The 19286-nt window shown below is 34.2% G+C and overlaps 2 protein-coding genes across 2 annotated transcripts; both read left to right on the top strand.

Annotated features, from left to right (window-relative positions):
- The first annotated feature begins 3048 nt into the window (after positions 1 to 3048).
- LOC122035837 (probable E3 ubiquitin-protein ligase RHG1A) lies at positions 3049 to 7005 on the top strand. The gene is made up of 6 exons (XM_042594970.1): positions 3049 to 3200; positions 4181 to 5255; positions 5503 to 5550; positions 5703 to 5798; positions 6233 to 6391; positions 6712 to 7005. Exons 2-6 carry the CDS (start codon positions 4245 to 4247, stop codon positions 6844 to 6846), a joined length of 1449 nt encoding a protein of 482 aa, XP_042450904.1. The 5' UTR covers positions 3049 to 3200; positions 4181 to 4244; the 3' UTR covers positions 6847 to 7005.
- A 2091-nt stretch (positions 7006 to 9096) lies between these two features.
- LOC122035839 lies at positions 9097 to 11971 on the top strand. Its single transcript, XM_042594971.1, has 2 exons — positions 9097 to 9189; positions 10846 to 11971. Exon 2 carries the CDS (start codon positions 10874 to 10876, stop codon positions 11741 to 11743), a length of 870 nt encoding a protein of 289 aa, XP_042450905.1. The 5' UTR covers positions 9097 to 9189; positions 10846 to 10873; the 3' UTR covers positions 11744 to 11971.
- The last annotated feature ends 7315 nt before the right edge of the window (positions 11972 to 19286 follow it).

Here is a 19286-nt window from a genome sequence, read left to right as displayed (position 1 = left end):
CGATCGTAGTTAGCATCCAACATGCATAGGTTAAAATGTATAGCAAATAGATCGAAAATTTCTCTCCCGAAACTGAAAGGCAAACTACATTGTCGGCGCTGGCCATAAGGCCGGTTTCCTCATCCTCTTCAAGGGATTCCTGAAGTCGTTGGATCGGATGATTCGCTTGCACATGAATGCTGGTGGCATCCTTAAAATTTATCTATTTCAAATTTCTAAGAGGCCCATTTAGAAACGAACTTGATTACGCTGATATTTGAACTTTGATCGTGATTCGAGCTCGTTCGAAATGAAATTTGAGTTCGTGTTCGGTTCTGGTCGTTTGAACTTTGATTTGAGAAGAATTGAATTATTGTTCAAAATGATTTAAATTTAAGTTCGCATATTTACATAAATTATATTTATAAACATTAATAGAGTTGGGTTAGAATTTGACTCATAAATAATTAAATAAAATATTATGAATTTGATTGAATTCAATAATTTTAATGTCCTATTAATAGGATCTTCGTTGCACTATCAATTCCTTAGGACTCTGCATTTAATGTCCTAGTGTTTATTTTGTCCTGGATCACTTTTTCTCTGTGCGTTTGTAGGTAGTTCATGGAGTTGTTCTTGTCATGTTGATTCTTTTAACGACACAATGGAATCATATGATAGAAACCAAGAATAGAACTATTGCTAAAGATTGGGCCAATAATTAAGGAATTCAAAAAATGTCTTTTAACTTGAATTTTAATCTCATTTGATTTATCATTTCCACCCACCTATTTTATGTAATTGAATTTAAATATTTGTGAATAATATTTATAAATAAAATTTTTAAATCATTTTCATCAATAAAACTATTATCAATTTGCTAAATAAAAATAAGAAATTTTTAAATTGAACAAATAAATTTAAAATATAAAAAATTCTAACAATTGAATTGAGTACTAGATAATATTTAAATGATCCCAACTTAAGCTAAGCTTAAACAAATTTAAATTCATAAAAAAATCAAATCAAGCTTAGCAATCATTTAACGATTTGAGTTTATTTTAAGTTTGATTTGACTTGATTCGATAATTATCTTATCAAATAAGTCTAAATTTTAAAATTTAATTCGGCTTGTTTAACACTTTAGTGTTCAATTTACTTATGTTAGTTTAATCTTAATAAAGTCAATTACGTAAATAAGTTTTGAATAACGTATACACAAATAAATTTAAATTTAAATCTTATTCTTCACATATCATAATATATATATATATATATATATATATATATATATATATAATTTTGCTTAAGCAAAGGCTTACACATGTCATGAAGATGTCTTATCTTTTGAAATAAAATAACAAAAAAAATATAGCACAGGGCCGGCCAGCATATAAAGTTTAATAGGACCCTTAATATATTGCCCTAAACTAAAATTAAAGGAAGGGGGTTGCCCACCATGAAAGACTTGTGTTGAGTTGGACAAAGGAAAAGTAGTGGGCTACCATTTAATCAATTAGATCTCTTTAAAATAAAATAAAATAAAGGTGTGAGTTGATGGTTTTTAATTGAAGTAATGTGGATTAATTTTGCGTGATGGGTAATTAATTGCATGCCTTAAATGTGCAATAATATATTAATATCATTCCCTTATTGAATAAGTTTACGCTTTAATCATTTGATGAGGACCAGCTTATATCTAAGTAATAATGTCGCCTCCTATTATACTACAGTAGAAGAATATCACATTATACTACGATTTAATTTCTAGTTATAGTATATTTATAGAATTTATTTCTCTAAATAGAATATGTAATTATGGGATATTAGACTTTTGGACCGTCTATCGCAATAGTTTTCTAATTTACCCTAGCTATTAGTGAGAAACTTTCTTAGGACCGAAGTAGTCGTCTAGATTCGATATTACTTGATTCATCATTTCCTCCCTCGGGACTATGATATAACGGAAAGACATCAAATTATTATCTATGCATCCGTGATTTGATCCTCAATTACAGTGAATTTTTAGGAATTTTTCTTCTAAATGTGATGTGCAATCACTGGACTTTTGAACAATCTATCATAAGCACTTCTTAATCAATAAAAAATTTTAGAAGATCTATACTGTCATTCCAAGATTAATGTTATCTGATTTATCGTAATAATATCATCTCTTACACGCCCAAGAGTATAATTGAATTGGTATGTTAAATTTATACTAATGGACAAGATTTGAGTTGAGACAAATAATCCTTCCATATAGAAAGCCGTTGATTACTGGATTTATTTCCTTTTACTCATATTTTTTTTTATCGATTTTTATTGGTTTAAGTGGAACATTTAACGCCAATTTAAAAAATAAAAAAATATCGTCGTCTCTTGGATTAAAAATAAATTAAAGTATCTTCATTATAAAGCATCAACATCTAGGTAAATATTTTGAAAATCAAATTCTGAATTTAAATAAATTGTAATCTAAATTTACTTGATTGATGTAAGGTTAACAAAATCAGGAAAAAAAATCATCGCTCAGAAAAAAAAAAATAATACCAAGCTCTCATGGATGAGAAGGGATCCTCTGTTTTCGGGACAGAAGATCTCATCTTGAAAAAATGAGATAGAGGATCCTATCTCCCACGGTTAAGATATAATGAGAATTTCTAGAGTTTTATGATTTACTTATCAGTTGGACCATGTTTGACGTTAATTTGACTCCACAGATTATTCGAGTTGGTATGTGGTGAGATGTTTATCACATGAAATTGTGGGATCGAAATTCAAGGTAATCAGGACGTAAATCCCCAGTGACAGAAAAAAGAACATCGAATCGGGGCAATGGACACCGTTGGAGCTGAGCCCTCGGGGCAGTGGGCATAATTCCTGAAACAATAAGTGGAGTCGTTTTTAAAAATAAAAATAATTTGGACTAAATTGAAAGTTTCCAAATGAACTTGGTCCGATAGAGAATGTTGGTCCGGTTCGTCTTCGTTACCGGTCCACGGGACCGCCTTTATCCAACGACGAATACGCCCGCCGTCCGATGCGACTATTGCGGCCCCAGGGCTCGATCCGACGGCGGATATCTGGAAAGCCGAGGCGTCCATTTCTCTGACCACCACCGCCACCACCTTCGACTTCTCTTCCCCGCCGTCTCTCAAAACTATATGTGGAGCGACCGCACCACCATCGTCTCTCCTCCAAACTTCAAGAAGCGAAACTAGGTCAGCTTCTCTCCTTCCCTCTCTCCGCCTCTTCTTTCGATCGCACGATCGAAAGAGGGTCGAGTCATCGTTCCAAAGCTTCCACCTTTCGGCGTTTTCTCGTCTGAAATTTGTGGGTTTTGTTGTTTCTCCTTTCTATTTTCATAAATAAACTGGGATTCCGATGAATCTCTTTTCTTATATACTTTTACGATTTTCTCCAACTCACTTGAATTTGGATTGGAGCATCCCTGATACAACTGTTTCCTTTTATTTCATTTCTGTTGTGATTCTTACCTTTACAGATGCTGTCTCATCTCTTGATCGATTTCTATTTGCCATGTTTTTACTTGCATAGCAGTAATTTTTGGTAATCTATGTTCATCGAGGAAGAAATTTTACCACCGTCTTGATTTATTACTTTCAGATATTAGAACTATTGAAATCAATTCTTATCCTTTTTCATGAAGTTGCATTTTTTTTTTTTTTTTGAGGATTTGAGTACAATTTGTAAGAATATGACAAAAGTCGATGCTATAATTTTCTTGATGTTGCTTTTATGTTTGATTTCTTTAACTTCTAGAACTTTTTATATATGCAGTTTCAATTACATTTAATATTTGGATTTCTGCTTTATTATGAATGGTAGTATGATACAGGAAATGGTAGATAACTGATTGATCCTTCATGTGAATCAGATTATTTGCTTTCTAAAGTAAATTTCGAACCACAAAACACATGCCTTGCTTCTCTAAGAGATGCATCAGTTGAATACTTTTGAAACGAGTCTCTCTATCTAAAGTTCTGACAAAAAACAAGAATAACCTATGCCAATGATCTATGGTTTCATATGTCCTCTAAGTGCCTTACTTTGTGCCTCAAGTTCCTCTTTTTCTTTTAGTTTCAATTTCTTTTTCTCCATTGTTATTTAGTATTTCTATGTTTGTTTGAATTAGAACTTGGAAACACAGGCCGACTAAAATCGTTTGTGTGTTTTGTAGGTTATTCTCTTTAAAGAACTCAAATTTGCTTTCCAATCTTTCACGATCGGGTTATTCATGCCACATGATGGAGGATTCTAGGGGTAGAAAGACTGCTTGTGGGATAATCATTAGCAAAGGTGGATGCAGCATTACTTATAGAGAACAGAAGTGCCATGATAGAAGCATCCGCTATTGTAGCCGGTTAGGATGCTGTGCTAGTCTCCATTCGAAGAAGCATGTAGCAGAACAAGAAAAAAAATCCCTTCGCTCTAGCTCATTCAAATCATTGTCTTCGATTGGTTTTAAAGAACCTAGATTGGAGCAAAGATCTAATGAAAATGTTGCAGAAAGTAGTAGATCTTTGGATGCAAAATGTTTAGATTCCAACAGAAGATTAGGGAAGAAAGAAAAATCACCCTGTCTCGTTTTAAAACCATTAGTTGAATCTGCTAAGATTCGTCGGTGTTCAGAAAATGCAACTGTAGGAGTGGGATCCTGCAGTATGAAATTGAGCTCCAGATCAATTAAGGAAGTATCTAGACATCCCAGATATAGACTTGGAGAAAATTCAAGCAAATCTAGAGGCATCCCCATGAGCCCTTCACAAACTTTACCGGACATGTCATCCAGGTCCGAGGAGCATGGCATGAATAATCTTGGACAAGCAGATGCATCTGACCTTCTCATGTCAAATCTCGACTCTGCTGCTTCTGCTATTGGCAGAATCGAAAATGTTTCAAGGAGATTCATTAGAAGTGGTGGGTCCAGAGGCAAAAGCATTACCTCATCCTCTAAGGGAGCAAATTCAGGTTCATCAAGCACGGGTTCTTCAAGTCTGAGTGTAACTCTTCAAGAAAATTTAACTTCTCATCAAAATTCAAGAGGATCCAGAAATAAGTCTACCAGTATGAGTGTTGCTTCAGTTAGAACAAGGCATGCACCTAGTCCTAGTATTAGAACAAGACCCTTAGGGCTAGTAGATCAGTCTGGGCCTATGCTAACAGATCCTGTAAGCGAATTACGAACTGGTCAAAGATCATCAAGATCATTAAGAGATGGCTATCCACGCTTAAACACTGAAAGTATTGCTGAGGTACTGGTTATTCATTATAATCTTAGCCTATATGACTTAATTACCTTAGGGTGGGTGGATAAATATAAATCACATTGAAAAGAGGAAAACAAACCTTTAGACTGCCAGCAGATTTTTTATTTATTTGAACTAAGATATGTCCAAAATTAGTGTTTCTTTAGTTCTTTTGTGTCCATTTCTTGTTGTCTGAATGCCAAAGTGAAGATCCATATTTTTGAAAATCCATATTTTGTTTGATGGAATACAGGTGCTATTGGAACTTGAGAGTGAACAAGATGAAGGTTTGACATATGAGGTTGTTTTTCTTAATTGTTTCTCCTTAAATAGTTTAATGTTAATAACTATTTCCACTTCATAAAGCCAAAGAAGCATGAGACATCAAATGGGACATTTTGGAGAACTTGTGCGAATAAAAAACAAAACTGACTCCATTTATTATTGTTGCAGCAATTATCATTCCTTGGAAATCATTTGTTTTTGGATAGCCTGATCCATGACCAATACAGAGACATGAGGATGGACATCGATAACATGACATATGAGGTTTGTTCCGCCTCCGAGTTACAGAAGATGTTTGCTTTACTTCTTTGTGAATAAAAAATTTAAGATAATGCTGATTTGATGATTTATGGATAATGAAGAGTAGGTAGGGGGTTGGCAAAGTCGTATCAGAAAATGTTATTCGTATGGTTTGTTGTATCTGCATTTGTTTTCTGTCACTATATTAGTCGAAATGTATGAGTTGCATAGTGAAGTATGATAGTCTGGTTCATCAACATTTCATTTTTTAACATCTCATCTACAATGAGTATGACGGTTTATTGGCACGGGATTAGTGGAAGTTAAACATATCATATGGTTTGACACACCTACTATTCTTTCTCCTCAACAACGAAAAAAAATTAGGGCTGTTATCGGCTGGATGTTTGTTAGGATTCACAAATTAGCATTTTTCAGTAACTTTTATCTCTTTACAGGAGCTATTAGCACTGGGAGAGAAAATAGGTACGGTAAGCACAGCCCTCACAGAGGAAGCTTTATCGAAATGCTTGAAGAGAAGCAAATATGTGCCTATTTCTTCGATACCCGGATTGTCTTCTCTCAGTGAAGGCAATGTCAAATGCACTATCTGCCAGGTAAAACCCTGTTGATTAAAATTTGCAAAGAATTTCTGTTATTTTTTTTCGAGGAAAACAGAAGGCCGAGGCCAAGATTCTTAACACAAAACCTTGGCAACAATTCCTAAGGTCTTTACAATCTCGGTAAAAAGCACCGTTTAGACCTTTGTACCGGCATAGTCTGACTTTGAGTTTTGAGTCTCTAGGATGAAGGTGTTTCCAATAATATCTTTAGAATCTTCATGTTTTGTAATAGTTTCTTCGGTGTGAGTTGACGTGCTAAATGAACCTTTGCAAGTTTGAAACATTTTCACGCGTTTCCTCTTTTTTTTTTTCAGGAAGAATGGATGGTTGACGACGAGTTGGGTACATTGAGGTGCGAGCATTTCTACCATGTTCAATGTATCGACCAATGGCTTCGGTTGAAAAACTGGTGTCCCATCTGCAAAGCCTCAGTTTCTCCTACCTCATGAACACAAAACCGCTTGTAGTTTACTTCCCCATAGAAGAAGCAGACTTCAAGTTTCCATTGCTCATTGAAAATTCTCAACATCTTGTAGATAACGAACATTCTTGTCGATTTTTTTCTCTCTCTCTTTTAAACATAGATATTCTCAATAATTCAATAGATACATTTGATTCTTCTTGTCGAATCTAGTGGTGAACAGATTTGGAACTTCTGTATTTGATTTTTCCTTGGAGCAAAGTTCGTAGGATTGTAATCCGATTTGTGATCAGGATCGGTAGAATCAGATTTTTCCTTGGAGCAAAGTTCGTAGGATCGTAATCCGATTTGTGTTCAGGATCAGTAGAATCGGATTAGTTACGATAGGGGCAGAGCTAGGATCTTAATTCAATGTAGGCAATTAAGGTGCAAATAAATCAAATATATTTGCGAGCTGATTTATATTCGAAATTATTAAAACTAGGGTGCAAATAAATCGAATATATTTGTGAGCTGATTTATATTCGAAATTATTAAATTCGAGTTGAACTTGATATTTGATAATTTTTTTAAGTCGAATTCAAACCTATAATATTTTGTTAGATTATTTAACGAGTCTATTGCGAGCTGGACTCGAATCACATTCTAATTTTTTTAATACAATTTTAATTAAAATATACTCAAATTAAGGTTGAATAATTCGAACTGAACTCAAATTTTATCCTGAATTGAACTCAAATTTTATTCCGAACCGAGCTCGAATCAAAATTATTTATATTTTCAAGCTTCAAATAAAATTCAAATATCATGTATATTTTTGGATGTGATTGTACCTATCTATAACTCTTACCTTGGTAATTCATTGTATACTTTTTTTTTTTCACTAATGATTATCTATTTTCTCTAATGAGCTCGTTTAATGATAATATTTATTCTTTATTTATTTTTTCATTGTATGCCTAGATTGGCTCCGCTCGTAGTCAATATTGGGTCATTATCGGATTGGTAGAATCAGATCTTTAGGGTCTGAGGCCTCTGGCTAAAAAGGGCCCACATCTTGTGCCGATTTAAAGGCCAATAAAATAGTTTTAATAAAAAAAATCAAAATCATTAGAATTGTATTAACTTTACGGATTCTATAGGATTCTATAGATCATGTTTTTAAGGTTGTAAATAAATCAGGCGTTCGTGAACAAGCTTGGTGTTCGGCTTGGTAAGAGTTTATTTATGTTCGTTCAATATACATAAGATTAATTAAACAAACAAGTTTGAACAGCTCGTTAAGTGAAACAAACAAGCTTGAACACATACGTGCTCAGCTCGTTAATGTTTATGAACAATGTTCGTGAACAACGTTCATGAATAATGTTCACGAACCATATTTATTAATAAAACTCTTTTCAATATGATAAATAAACAATAAAATAAATAAATTTAAATGATCAATCTTAATAACCAATCAAACAATTACAAGTTTCAAACAATCAAACAAACTTGAATTAAGAGCTTGATAACATCTAAACGAACCAAGCTCAAACCAAGCTCGAACCAAGCTCAAGCCAAGCTTGAATTGAGAACTTGATAACATCTAAACGAACCAAGCTCAAATCAAGCTTCAAACAAGCTCAAGTTCATAAAAAATAAACCAAGTCAAACTTGAATACTCATTTCAAAAGTTTGGTTCATTTTAAGCTCGGCTCGGCTCGGTTATCTTATCAAATAAGTTTGAACATCTCAAAACTCGGTTCAGCTTGACTTGTTTACAGCTCTACTTGTTTCAAAAATAATACTAGATCAATTTGGCACTTTTGGATTGTAAGTTAGATCACGATTTTACGAACTATGACTTGACTTGAAATAATGCATCAAACCTCCTACTTTGTCAAGATTGGAAAGAAAATGCTCAGCTCATGGCTGGACTCACGGCCAATGTCCGACTTGCAGCGATCGACAACTTTGCGGATAGCAAGGAACTCGCGAGCAGATGGCAAGCTCATGGCCGGCGGCAAGCTCGTATAAGGTCATTCAAGGATTGTTGAGATTGAATGAGTTGGGAAGAATGATAATGTCTTTCTACTCGTAAGTGGATGGATCGATAACTCTCATCTCATGTAATCTATCACTTCCATCTCCCTTAGTAAACATGTTCACCTGACCTGTTTAGTATTTCACCTGATTGGGCCAAGCCCAAATTCCTATGGATCAGTTTAGTATTTCACTAGTTGGGCCAAGCCCAAATTCGCGTCGCGCACTACTTAAGACCTCACCAGCTCGCCGCCTTCGCTATCTCGCTCAAATCCTCTCCGTTCTCTTCGTCCTGCGCGAAGCAGCTTAGGGTTTGAGGGATCGCTCCGCTCTTTTACGGATTGCGGTTAGCCTCTTTTTCCTTGTTCTATTTGATCTCTTTGTTCTTCGTTTTCCTTGTCCGATGATCTCGTTCCGTCTCCTCACTATGAACTCGTCATGATTCATTAGAGGCGATTAGGGTGAATCATTTATGTTTGGCTTGTTTACTTCCATTGAGATTTAAGGAGCCAAGTGTTTTACATTCTTTTTTGTTTGGTGTATCAGACTGATGCTGCTAGTTAGGCTGTTAACATGCATTGCTTCACAAGACTAATTTTTTGAGTAAAGATACTTTTTTTGCCCGTTTAGGGTGATTATTTCAGGAGTCATTGATTTCTCGTTCGTCTGGGCGCTTTGACCTTGTTTCTTAATTAATAATCCGCCATTGAGGTTTAAGGAGCAAAGTGTTTTTACATTTCCTTTTTTTTTTTTTTTGGTTTATCAGACTGATGCTGCTAATTAGGCTGTTAACATGAATTGCTTCACAAGACTATTTTTTTGAAAAGATACTTTTTTTTTTGGCTAGTTTAGGGTTATTATTTTCAGCATTGCCTTTTTCTACTTATCTTTCTGTGACTTGATGCTTCTTGTATGAATCATTGATTTCTCGTGGCACTTTTGCGTTGTTTCTTAACTAATAATCTGCCATTGAGGTTTGAGTGTTTTTACATTATTTTTTTGTTTTGTTGTTAACCTTATTTCTTAACTAATAATATGATATTGAGGTATCTTAACTAATAATCTGCTAATTCGGCTGTTAACATGAATTGCTTCGTGAGACTAATTTTTTGAGAAAAAATACCTTTTTTTTGCCCGTTTAGGGTGATTTTTTTCAGGAGTTGAGATCATTCATGTTTGGCTCGCTTACTTTCATCATGGTCCTTCCTACTTCATCTTTATGCAACTTGATTCTTCTCATAGGAATCCTTGATTTTTCGTTTGTCTGGGCACTTTTACCTTGTTCCTTAACTAAATATCTGCTATTGAGATTTAAGGAGTAAATTGTTTTTACATTTCTTTTTGTTTGGTTTATCAGACAGATGCTGCTAATTAGGCTGTTAAAATTGAATTGCTTCACAAGACTAATTTTTGTGAAAAGATGCCCTTTTTTTTTTTGGCAGTTTAGGGTGACTATTTCAGGAGTTGAGATCATTCATGTTTGGCTTGTTTACTTTCGGCATGGCCCTTCGTACTTCTTTATGCAACTTATTCTTCTTGTAGGAATCATTGATTTCTTGTTCGTCTGAGCTGCCAGTGAGGTTTAAGGAGCAAAGTGTTTTTACATTTCTTTTTGTTTGGTTTATCATACTGATGCTTCTAATTAGGTTGTTAACATGAATTACTCCACAAGACTAATTTTTTGAGAAAAGATACCTTTTTTTGGCAGACAACGAAATGGTCAATTCTATCAAACACCTTGCCTTGTTAGACTAACAGAAGGAAACTAAAGGAGAATCATCTGTTACACTATAAAAGTAGAATTTACATAGATAAAGAAGTTATGTTTCATGGGGACTAGTTGTTGATCAATCCAAATGCTGACTGAGAAGAACATATCTTGTCACTAGAGCCTGAATCTACTGTGGGAATAGTGTTTAGATTTAATATATATGCATATTTATTCTTGAATCACAAAATTATAATCAATCTTTTTAACTATATTTATCTGTTATCCTGCCAGGATCAGCTTCTTCACATATAGGAAAGTTATGGTTTCTGAAATCTCCACATCTCTGTCCTTAGACGGCGGCCACTTTGACACTGAGTTTGAGAATATTGTCTGCCCTATCTGTTTGGACACTCCACACAATGCAGTGCTTCTTAAGTGTAGTTCGTATGATAAAGGGTGCAGGGCATTCATGTGTGACACAGATACCTCTCTCTCAAACTGTCTCGGCCGGTATAAGCATGCAAATGGTGTCTCCACCACCACAATGGTTAATTCAATTACATCAGAGGCATCACCACAAAACTTTCAAGTAATTCCTTTGAATTTCGATGGCCTCACTTGCCCATTCTGCCGAGGAGATGTTACAGGATTTAGTGTGGTTGTTAACGCTCGGGCATACCTCAACATGAAGAAAAGATGCTGCGAAGAGAAGCATTGTGGGTATGCTAGCAACTATTTGGAACTACAACAACATGCTAAACGAGAACACCCGAATTCTCGACCATCTGAAGTTGACCCAGAAAGACAACGAGATTGGGAGAGTTTTCAACGGTCCTTGGAAACTACAGATATCATGAGCGCTATCCGTTCGGAAGTGTACAGAATGCTTTTTGGCAACTGTATCATGGATTATGAGGATGAAAGTGATGATGAATTTGATGATTTTTCAGGGGATGAGTGCAATTGGCAGACCTCTTCTTATCATATATCTGACGGCTTCATGTCCCCTAGGCACCAACCACAATCAAGAAACGAGAGGAGAATTCATCCTAGATCAAGCTCTGATGTTCATATAGACGATCAACCTCTATCGTCTAGTCATACGCCAGAAGATTTTAATAGAAATGCCGAGATTGGTGAAACAAATAATGAAGCATCATATAGAGGAAACCACAGTCGCCGCAGGTAGCGTATAATTAGCGTCTCGTGTGTATTTTCTGGATGATATTTACTTGTTTCCAAATTGGTCGCCATGCCTAGTAGTCTTATACTTCCTGAAAATAAGCATAAATAGCATAAAGTATATTTTCCAGTTAACATATCAGTCTAGTTTCTTATACTCATCTACATGTCGAATATCTCCCTTTTCTTCATAAAATGTTTGTTTGCGATATGCTATTTTTAGACAATTCTGTAAGATCTGCATATTAGATTGCTTGTTAAAGCATTCTCCTCGAGGGGGCACTGCATATCGAGTATGCAATATTGTCGGTGGCCTTCGCATTTGCTTGTTAGAACAGTAATCTTAAGGTTACTAGTGTCGTCCATTCATGCGGCGATAGGACTCAACGAAAGGAAGCGACATTTGAGAAATCAATCCGATGAATTGGCACCGGAATCATCTCTACTGAATGATGGCACATACATTTAGTTGTTATTTGTGATAATTGCCTACATTCTATTCAGTCTTCTTCCTTGCGGTTACCCGAGGCGCAGATCCTAATTCGAGGATCCCTAACTTGGCATTCGATACCCAAGGTCCATGCGTTCGGAGTCATTCTCACACGCGATACCTTGGGCTGTTGATTCCTCCATTTGCTTTGTTGTGCCAAAGAAATTGTCTATTTCTACACATAAGCCTCTACTGTGATATCCTTCTTATGGGATGATCATGATACTTCTAATAGATCGAAATCATTGATCAACAGAGGAACAATATTTGGTTGAGGATTTCATTTTACCCCTCATAGTTTGTCTTTTTACAAGACTTTAGCAAAAGATCAGCTCATTCTTCCGTTTTCGTAGTTGAAGATTAGTTTGTTACGTGTAATTTGTTTCAATAAATAATTCGGCAATTAGAGGTTTTTAATTTTAAAATATTTTAATTACTGAGAATATATCATGCTCATTAAAAATAAAAAAGGCTAAAAAATGAATGGGGAAATCGATCTTTAAATAATTAATTTATTGAGAATATGTCATGTTCATATCATACTTTAAAAATTTATTTATTTTTTAATTAGTAAGTAACGGCAAATTAATTCTTTTTTACTTAACGGCTATAAAGTCTGAATATGATTATAATATTCTTATTTTTTCTTAGAATTTACTTGTAAAATACTTTTGATACAGATGGAAGAGTATTTCATAATATGATATGTATTTTTTTTTTCTATCTATATGCGTATTTTTGACAAATTATATTCATGTTTTTAATAAAAAAAATAATGATGCCATATTCTATTTTATAAAAAAAAATATTGAATAACATTGAAAAGAGCCAAATGCTATTCATTAGCTTGACATTGTGATTGCCTTGGAATCAGGATAAATATTTAAAATTAAATATGTTTAAATCATATATATATATATATATATATATATATATATATATAAAATCTTATGACTAAGAGGTTAGTTGAAACTTAAAACATTTATTTATTATATTAAAATCATGATTAATGTGAATAGAGGTGAAGTTGGGTGATATGTATTTGATGTATACTGATTAATGTGTTAACAATTCGATGTTTATGTAAAAATCAATTAGTTGCTAGCATAATATGATAGTTGTATATAAACGATATGCAATCGGTAAACTTGTTATATATTGTTATAGTTAAGAATGACTTGTTAGCCAAAGTTAAGGTTGTTTTTATCTATGGTGGATATCAACTCACTTGGGAAAACTTACCATCCCAAATTTAAAATAAAAGTATTTAAATTTGATAAATAAGCGGACTTTTATTACATGTAAATTATTTACATAAATAAAATTATGTCTCTCATACATTTTCATTTTTATATTTTTAGGTTAATCATTTAATTATGACTTCTATTAATCTACGTTCAATTTTGGACTCGAACAAACTGATTGGGTCAAACTTCTTGGACTGGTTTCAAAGTTTGAGAATTGTTCTCAAAGCTGAGAAGTTAACTTATGTCCTTGATAAACCTCTTTCCACAAGTCTTGATACCGATGCAATTGTGGACCAATTGCTGGTGCATCAGATATGTAAGGATGATTCTATACTTACAAGTTGTGTCATGCTAGTCGTCATGACTCCTGAAATATAAAAACAGCATGAGCATTTGGATGCTTATAATATTGTCTATCATCTTCGTGAGCTATTTGATGAGTAAGGTAGATCCGAAAAGTTTGAGGTTTCTAAGATTTTGTTTTGCTCAAAGATGTAGGAGGGTTCGTCTGCAGTACAATTTGTACTAAAGATAAATGACTATATAGAGCATTTAGCATCACTTGATTTCGTGATGCATCATGAGTTAAGTGTTGACTTAATTATACATAGTTTGCCGAAAAGTAATTCACAATTTGTGATAAATTATCAGATGAACAATTTGAAATTGATCATCCCCGAGATGATTAATATCCTCAAGACTGTGTAATCTTTTGTTAAAGGTGAACAGAAAACTGTGATGTTAATAAACTCCTCCAAGAAAGGTTCAAGAGGAAGCCAAAACATCAGGCTAAGAGAAAGAATAAAAAGGCTAAGACAGTAGAACCAACACAAAAGGGCTCATGCCATCATTGTAGCAAGATGAGACACTGGCGAAGATATTGCAAGATTTATCTTGAGTCCAAAAATAACGTATCTGATGTCCCATCTTCTTCAGGTATTTTCATTATTAATTGTCATGCTATTTTCTCAAACACTTGGACATTGAATACTGGGTGTAACTCATATATATATATATAATGACATACAGAGACTAAGGAATAGCAGAAGACTCGTCAAGGGAGAATCAAGTCTGCTAGTTGGGAATGGAGCAAAGGTTGCTACAGTCGTCATTGGAACATACTTATTAAAACTTCCTAGTGGACTTGTCTTAGAGCTGAATAATTGTTATTTTGTTCCTGTATTAATAAATAACATTGTTTCTATTTCTTGTTTAAATAGACAATGTTTACATTTAACTTTTAGTAACAATTGTTGTTATATAACTTTAAATGATGTTCTTTATGGCACTAGAACTTTATGCAATAACATCTACGCGTTGGCTATATCAGGTGACATATTCAATATTGAAATGAGCAATGAACGCACTCGAATAGATAATCAATTAATTTCTTACTCGTGGCATTGCCACCTTGGCTATATAAACAAGAAATGCATGTTCGAATTGTAAAAAATTATAGTTCTTGAATCATTTGAATTAGATACATTTAATACATGTGATTCATGTTTAAAAGGTAAGATGACAAAGTTACATTTTTTTGGGAATGGTGAATGGGTTGATAAGTTACTTGAGCTCATATATACGAATATGTGTGGACCAATGTCAACTTATGCACTAGGAGGTTATAACTACTTCATTACTTTCATTGATGATCACTCTCTTTATAGATATGTGTATATAATGAAACACAAGTCTAAAACCTTTGAAAAGTTTAAAGAATTCAAAAGTAAATTATAGAAATAACTTGGTAAAAATATTAAGATACTTTGATCCAATCGAGGTGATGAGTATTTAAGCCAAGAGTTTCAAGATTATATAAGGGACAATGGTATATTTTTTTAATGGACTTCGTCTTATACGCCACAACATAATAGTGTATCTAAAAGGCATAACCAAACCTCGTTATACATGGTTAAGTCAATGATGGATCGTGCAAATCTTCCCAAAGCCTTTTGGATTATGCACTCATGATGCTATTTACTTGCTAAAAAGAGTCCCAACGAAAACAATCTCAACTACTTCATATGAGGTATAGACTAGTAAGAAAACCCTTCATATCTTATTTGAAAATATAGGGATGTCTTGTTTATGTGAAGAGGACTGTATCAGACAAGTTGGATGCTAAGTCTGATAAATATTTATTTATTGGATACCCTAAGGAAACTAAGGGTTGCCAATTTTATCATCCCTTGGAACAAAAGGTATTTATTTCAAGGCATGCTACATTTCTAGAGAAAGAGTTTCTCTTACAGAAAACATATGGGAGTATAATTGAACTTGATGAAGTTCAAGAGACTCCAATAGACACTAATGAGATGCCTAATCAAGAACCGCAACCGATTATGACACAATATTTTCATAGATCAGAAAGAACACGTAATATTCTTGAGAGATATGGATCTCTTGTAAGAGAATTGAATGATGTGTTACTCATTGAGGATGAGGAACCTATTGATTAGGAAGAAGCTTTGAATAGTTCTGAGAAGGACAAGTGACTTACAACCATGAATTCAGAAATAAATTCCATGTAGAAAAACTAAGTTTGAAATTTGGAGGAGTCACCTGAAGGCATTACGCCTATAGGGTGCAAGTGAGTTTTCAAGAAGAAAACTGACATAGATGACAATGTAATTACCTATAAGGTAAGGTTGGTGCCTAAAGACTATCGTCAAAGGTAAGACATTGACTATAATGAAACTTTCTCACCTTTAGCCATACTTAAATCTATCCGGATACTCCTGTCATATTATCTCATCATGATTATGAAATATAACAAATGTATGTGAAAACAACTTTCCTTAACACCCTGTTTGAAAATAACTTAAGTCATGGAATTGAATTGAATTCCATTATGAATTGAATTCCATCAGGAATTGAATTCAATTCTCATGTTTGGAATGAATTGCAACTTAAGTTATGGAATTCTTATGTTTTACCATTTTATCCTTCTATATTTTTTTACAAAGAAGAGAGAATGAGGGCACAATGAACATAATATGGAGAATTGAATTCTCTATCTAAATCACACATAAAGAGGTGTGATTTACTTTTGCTTTGTTTGATGGAATTGGAATTGAATTCCATATCAATTCTTAGCTAAAAAATCATTCCAAAGCATGGAATTCAATTCAATTCTAAAAGGAATTGAATTCCATATCATTCTAAACAGGCTGTAATGGAAACTTGCTCGAGGACGTGTATATGATCCAACCTGAAGGTTTCACATCTGTTAACAAGAATAAAGTATACAAACTTCAACGGTCAATTTATGGACTAAAGCAAGCATCCAGGAATTGGAATATTCATTTTGATGAGGAGATCAAATAATTTGATTTCTCACATAATCTAGATGAACCTTGGGTGTATCAAAAGGTTAGTGGAAATGAAGTCGTATTCTTAATATTATATGTTGATAACACATTACTTATAGGAAACGATGTGCCAGTTCTACAGTCAATGAAAGTTTGATTGTCCACGATATTTTTCATGAAAGACATGGGAGGAGCAACTTACATTCTAGGGATGAAGATCTATAAAGAATGATCGAAAAAGTTGCTTGATTTTTCATAGTCAACATATATAGACAGAGTGCTAAAATGGTTTAGCATGTCTGAATCTAAGAAAGGTTTCATACCTATGAGGCATGAAATTCATCTTTCAAAGTCTTTGTGTCCACGCACAAAAGATGAGAGGATTGACATGGATAAAATACCTTATTCATCCGCAATAGGATCTATCACGTATGTTATGTTATGTACAAGGCCTGATGTATCGTATGCCCTGAGTGTTACAAGCAGATACCAGTCAGATATGGGAATGCATCATTGTGTTAAGACCCTCGGAGGTCGGCTAGAGGGGGGGTGGTGAATAGCTCTTGCACAAATTGAGCAAAAACAATCTTTCTCGGATTTATAACTTAAAGTAAAACACTTGCATAAACAAAATAAGAAATAAACTGAAAAGAAAGAGACATAGCAAATTACTTGGTTACAACTGGGGATGTTATTAATCTAAGGCGAAAAAATGTACTAAAAAAAATCTCTTCTGGGCGAAAAAGCCTCTTACAACATTCAAGGCTCACAAAGCAAAGCTAAACTCTAACAAACTCAAGCACAAGTGTTGTTCTTTTGTATTTCATGTTGTTCTGAGCTTCTGGGAACAGGGCTATTTATATAGCCATGTTCGGGGGCACTTGGAAGCGTTCTAGGTGCCTGAAATGAGATAAAACCTTATTCTTGACGCAACGGTCAAAGACCATGTTGAAAGTGATAAAACTTGGATTCCGAGCGCGCGGAAGGGTTCCGGGCGCCCGGACTGCTCCGGGCGCCCGGAATGGTTCCGGGTGCCTCGAAGGGGAAAGTCAACATTTTGTTGACTTTCTCTCCGGGCCTCCAACTTCGGCTCCACTTGGTTCGGTCCGGGTCTTCCGCTCCGGCTCCGCTCGCTTAGGTGATTTCGGCCATCCGGAATATGGCTTACTCGAACCCAACTTCCTACCTTCTCCTCGAGCAAGCTTCTGCTCCGGCTTCTCGTCCGCCCGCATACTCTTCCGCAGCACCTCGTCCCTTAGACACACCGATCCCATCGGCTTTCTCCCGTACCGTTCTTCTCGCTAACTGCGTCTTTTGCTCGATATCCTGTGCTTCTAAGTTCTGCACACTTAAATACAGGATTAAACACAACATAACCTAACTTAACTTGTTTAATTACATCAAAACTATTTTGGGGTACCAACAATCTCTCTTTTTTTGATGTGAGTAATCCAAGTTAAGTTATGGTAAACTAACATAAAGTAAAAACGATAAATTTACAGTTAAAGTGCAAAAATTGAAAAATGTTTAATCTACCTCCCCCTAGACTTAATCTTCCCTTCTTCCCCTTTGATCGCATAAAAAATGGAGTATAAAAAAAAATCTAAAGATAACTTTTTCAAAAAATAGGAAAGTTTTTAGTTAAAAGAAAATGATTTTCTACATTTTGAAAAACTTACAAAGTTTTTGAAAATTTTGAAAAATAATTTTAATAACACTTAAAAAATTGTAATAATTTTAGAAAAAAAATTCTAAGTAAAAAAAATATTTTTGATATCACAAAAAAATATAAATAATTTCTTAAGTTTGCAAAAATTAATTTTGTAAAAATAATTTTGGTAAAGTAAAGCTGATACTTCAAAAAAAAACTTTAAGTCTTTTAAAAAAAATCTAAGTTAAAAACATCGAAATTTTTTTGAGTAACTATTTAAAGTATTATTTAATTACAATTAAATATTTTATCAGTTAGTTAATTAAATATTTTTTTATTAATTGACTTCCAGATTATGGCGAGGCATTAGGTCTTTTTGGTTATTGGAGCAATAACCACTTTCTGGACAAAACCTTTTAAGGAAAGAGTAGGCCGACTTCGTGGCAAACGACAAAACAGAGTTCCATTTGTTGAACGTCTTACCGCCATAAGAAGTCAATCGGATCAGCATCTACAACTCAGCAAAGGAACTTTGGGAGAAGTTCCTTGAGCTACACGAAGGGACGCCCGAAGCTAAATTCACGAGATGGGATCTTCTAAGGAATCAGTTAAGCAATATAAAACTGGAAGCAGAAGAAATTGTTGCACATCTTCACTCAAGAATGAAGGAACTAATCACCGAACTCACAAATCTTGGAGAAAAGGTAAGCAACCGAAATTCACTAAGGTATGCGCTTAATGTATTTCCTAGATCTACTAAGTAGGCATCATTAGTAGATGTTTACTATATTTCTAAAGATTTAGATTCTGTTACCTTAGAAGAAATGTTTTCAACATTTGAAGTCCTGGAA

This window comes from Zingiber officinale, unplaced genomic scaffold (assembly GCF_018446385.1).
Source record: "Zingiber officinale cultivar Zhangliang unplaced genomic scaffold, Zo_v1.1 ctg117, whole genome shotgun sequence".
NCBI lineage: Eukaryota > Viridiplantae > Streptophyta > Magnoliopsida > Zingiberales > Zingiberaceae > Zingiber > Zingiber officinale.
This window is presented reverse-complemented; position numbering and strand designations above follow the sequence as displayed.

What these genes read in the sequence shown, in the direction of transcription:
- LOC122035837 (XM_042594970.1), top strand. Translation starts at nt 4,245, where the DNA reads ATGATGGAGGATTCTAGGGGTAGAAAGACTGCTTGTGGGATAATCATT. An exon ending in ACACTGAAAGTATTGCTGAG is followed by an intron (nt 5,256 to 5,502) that starts GTACTGGTTATT and finishes GATGGAATACAG; the next exon opens with GTGCTATTGGAACTTGAGAG. An exon ending in ATGAAGGTTTGACATATGAG is followed by an intron (nt 5,551 to 5,702) that starts GTTGTTTTTCTT and finishes TTATTGTTGCAG; the next exon opens with CAATTATCATTCCTTGGAAA.
- LOC122035839 (XM_042594971.1), top strand. Translation starts at nt 10,874, where the DNA reads ATGGTTTCTGAAATCTCCACATCTCTGTCCTTAGACGGCGGCCACTTT.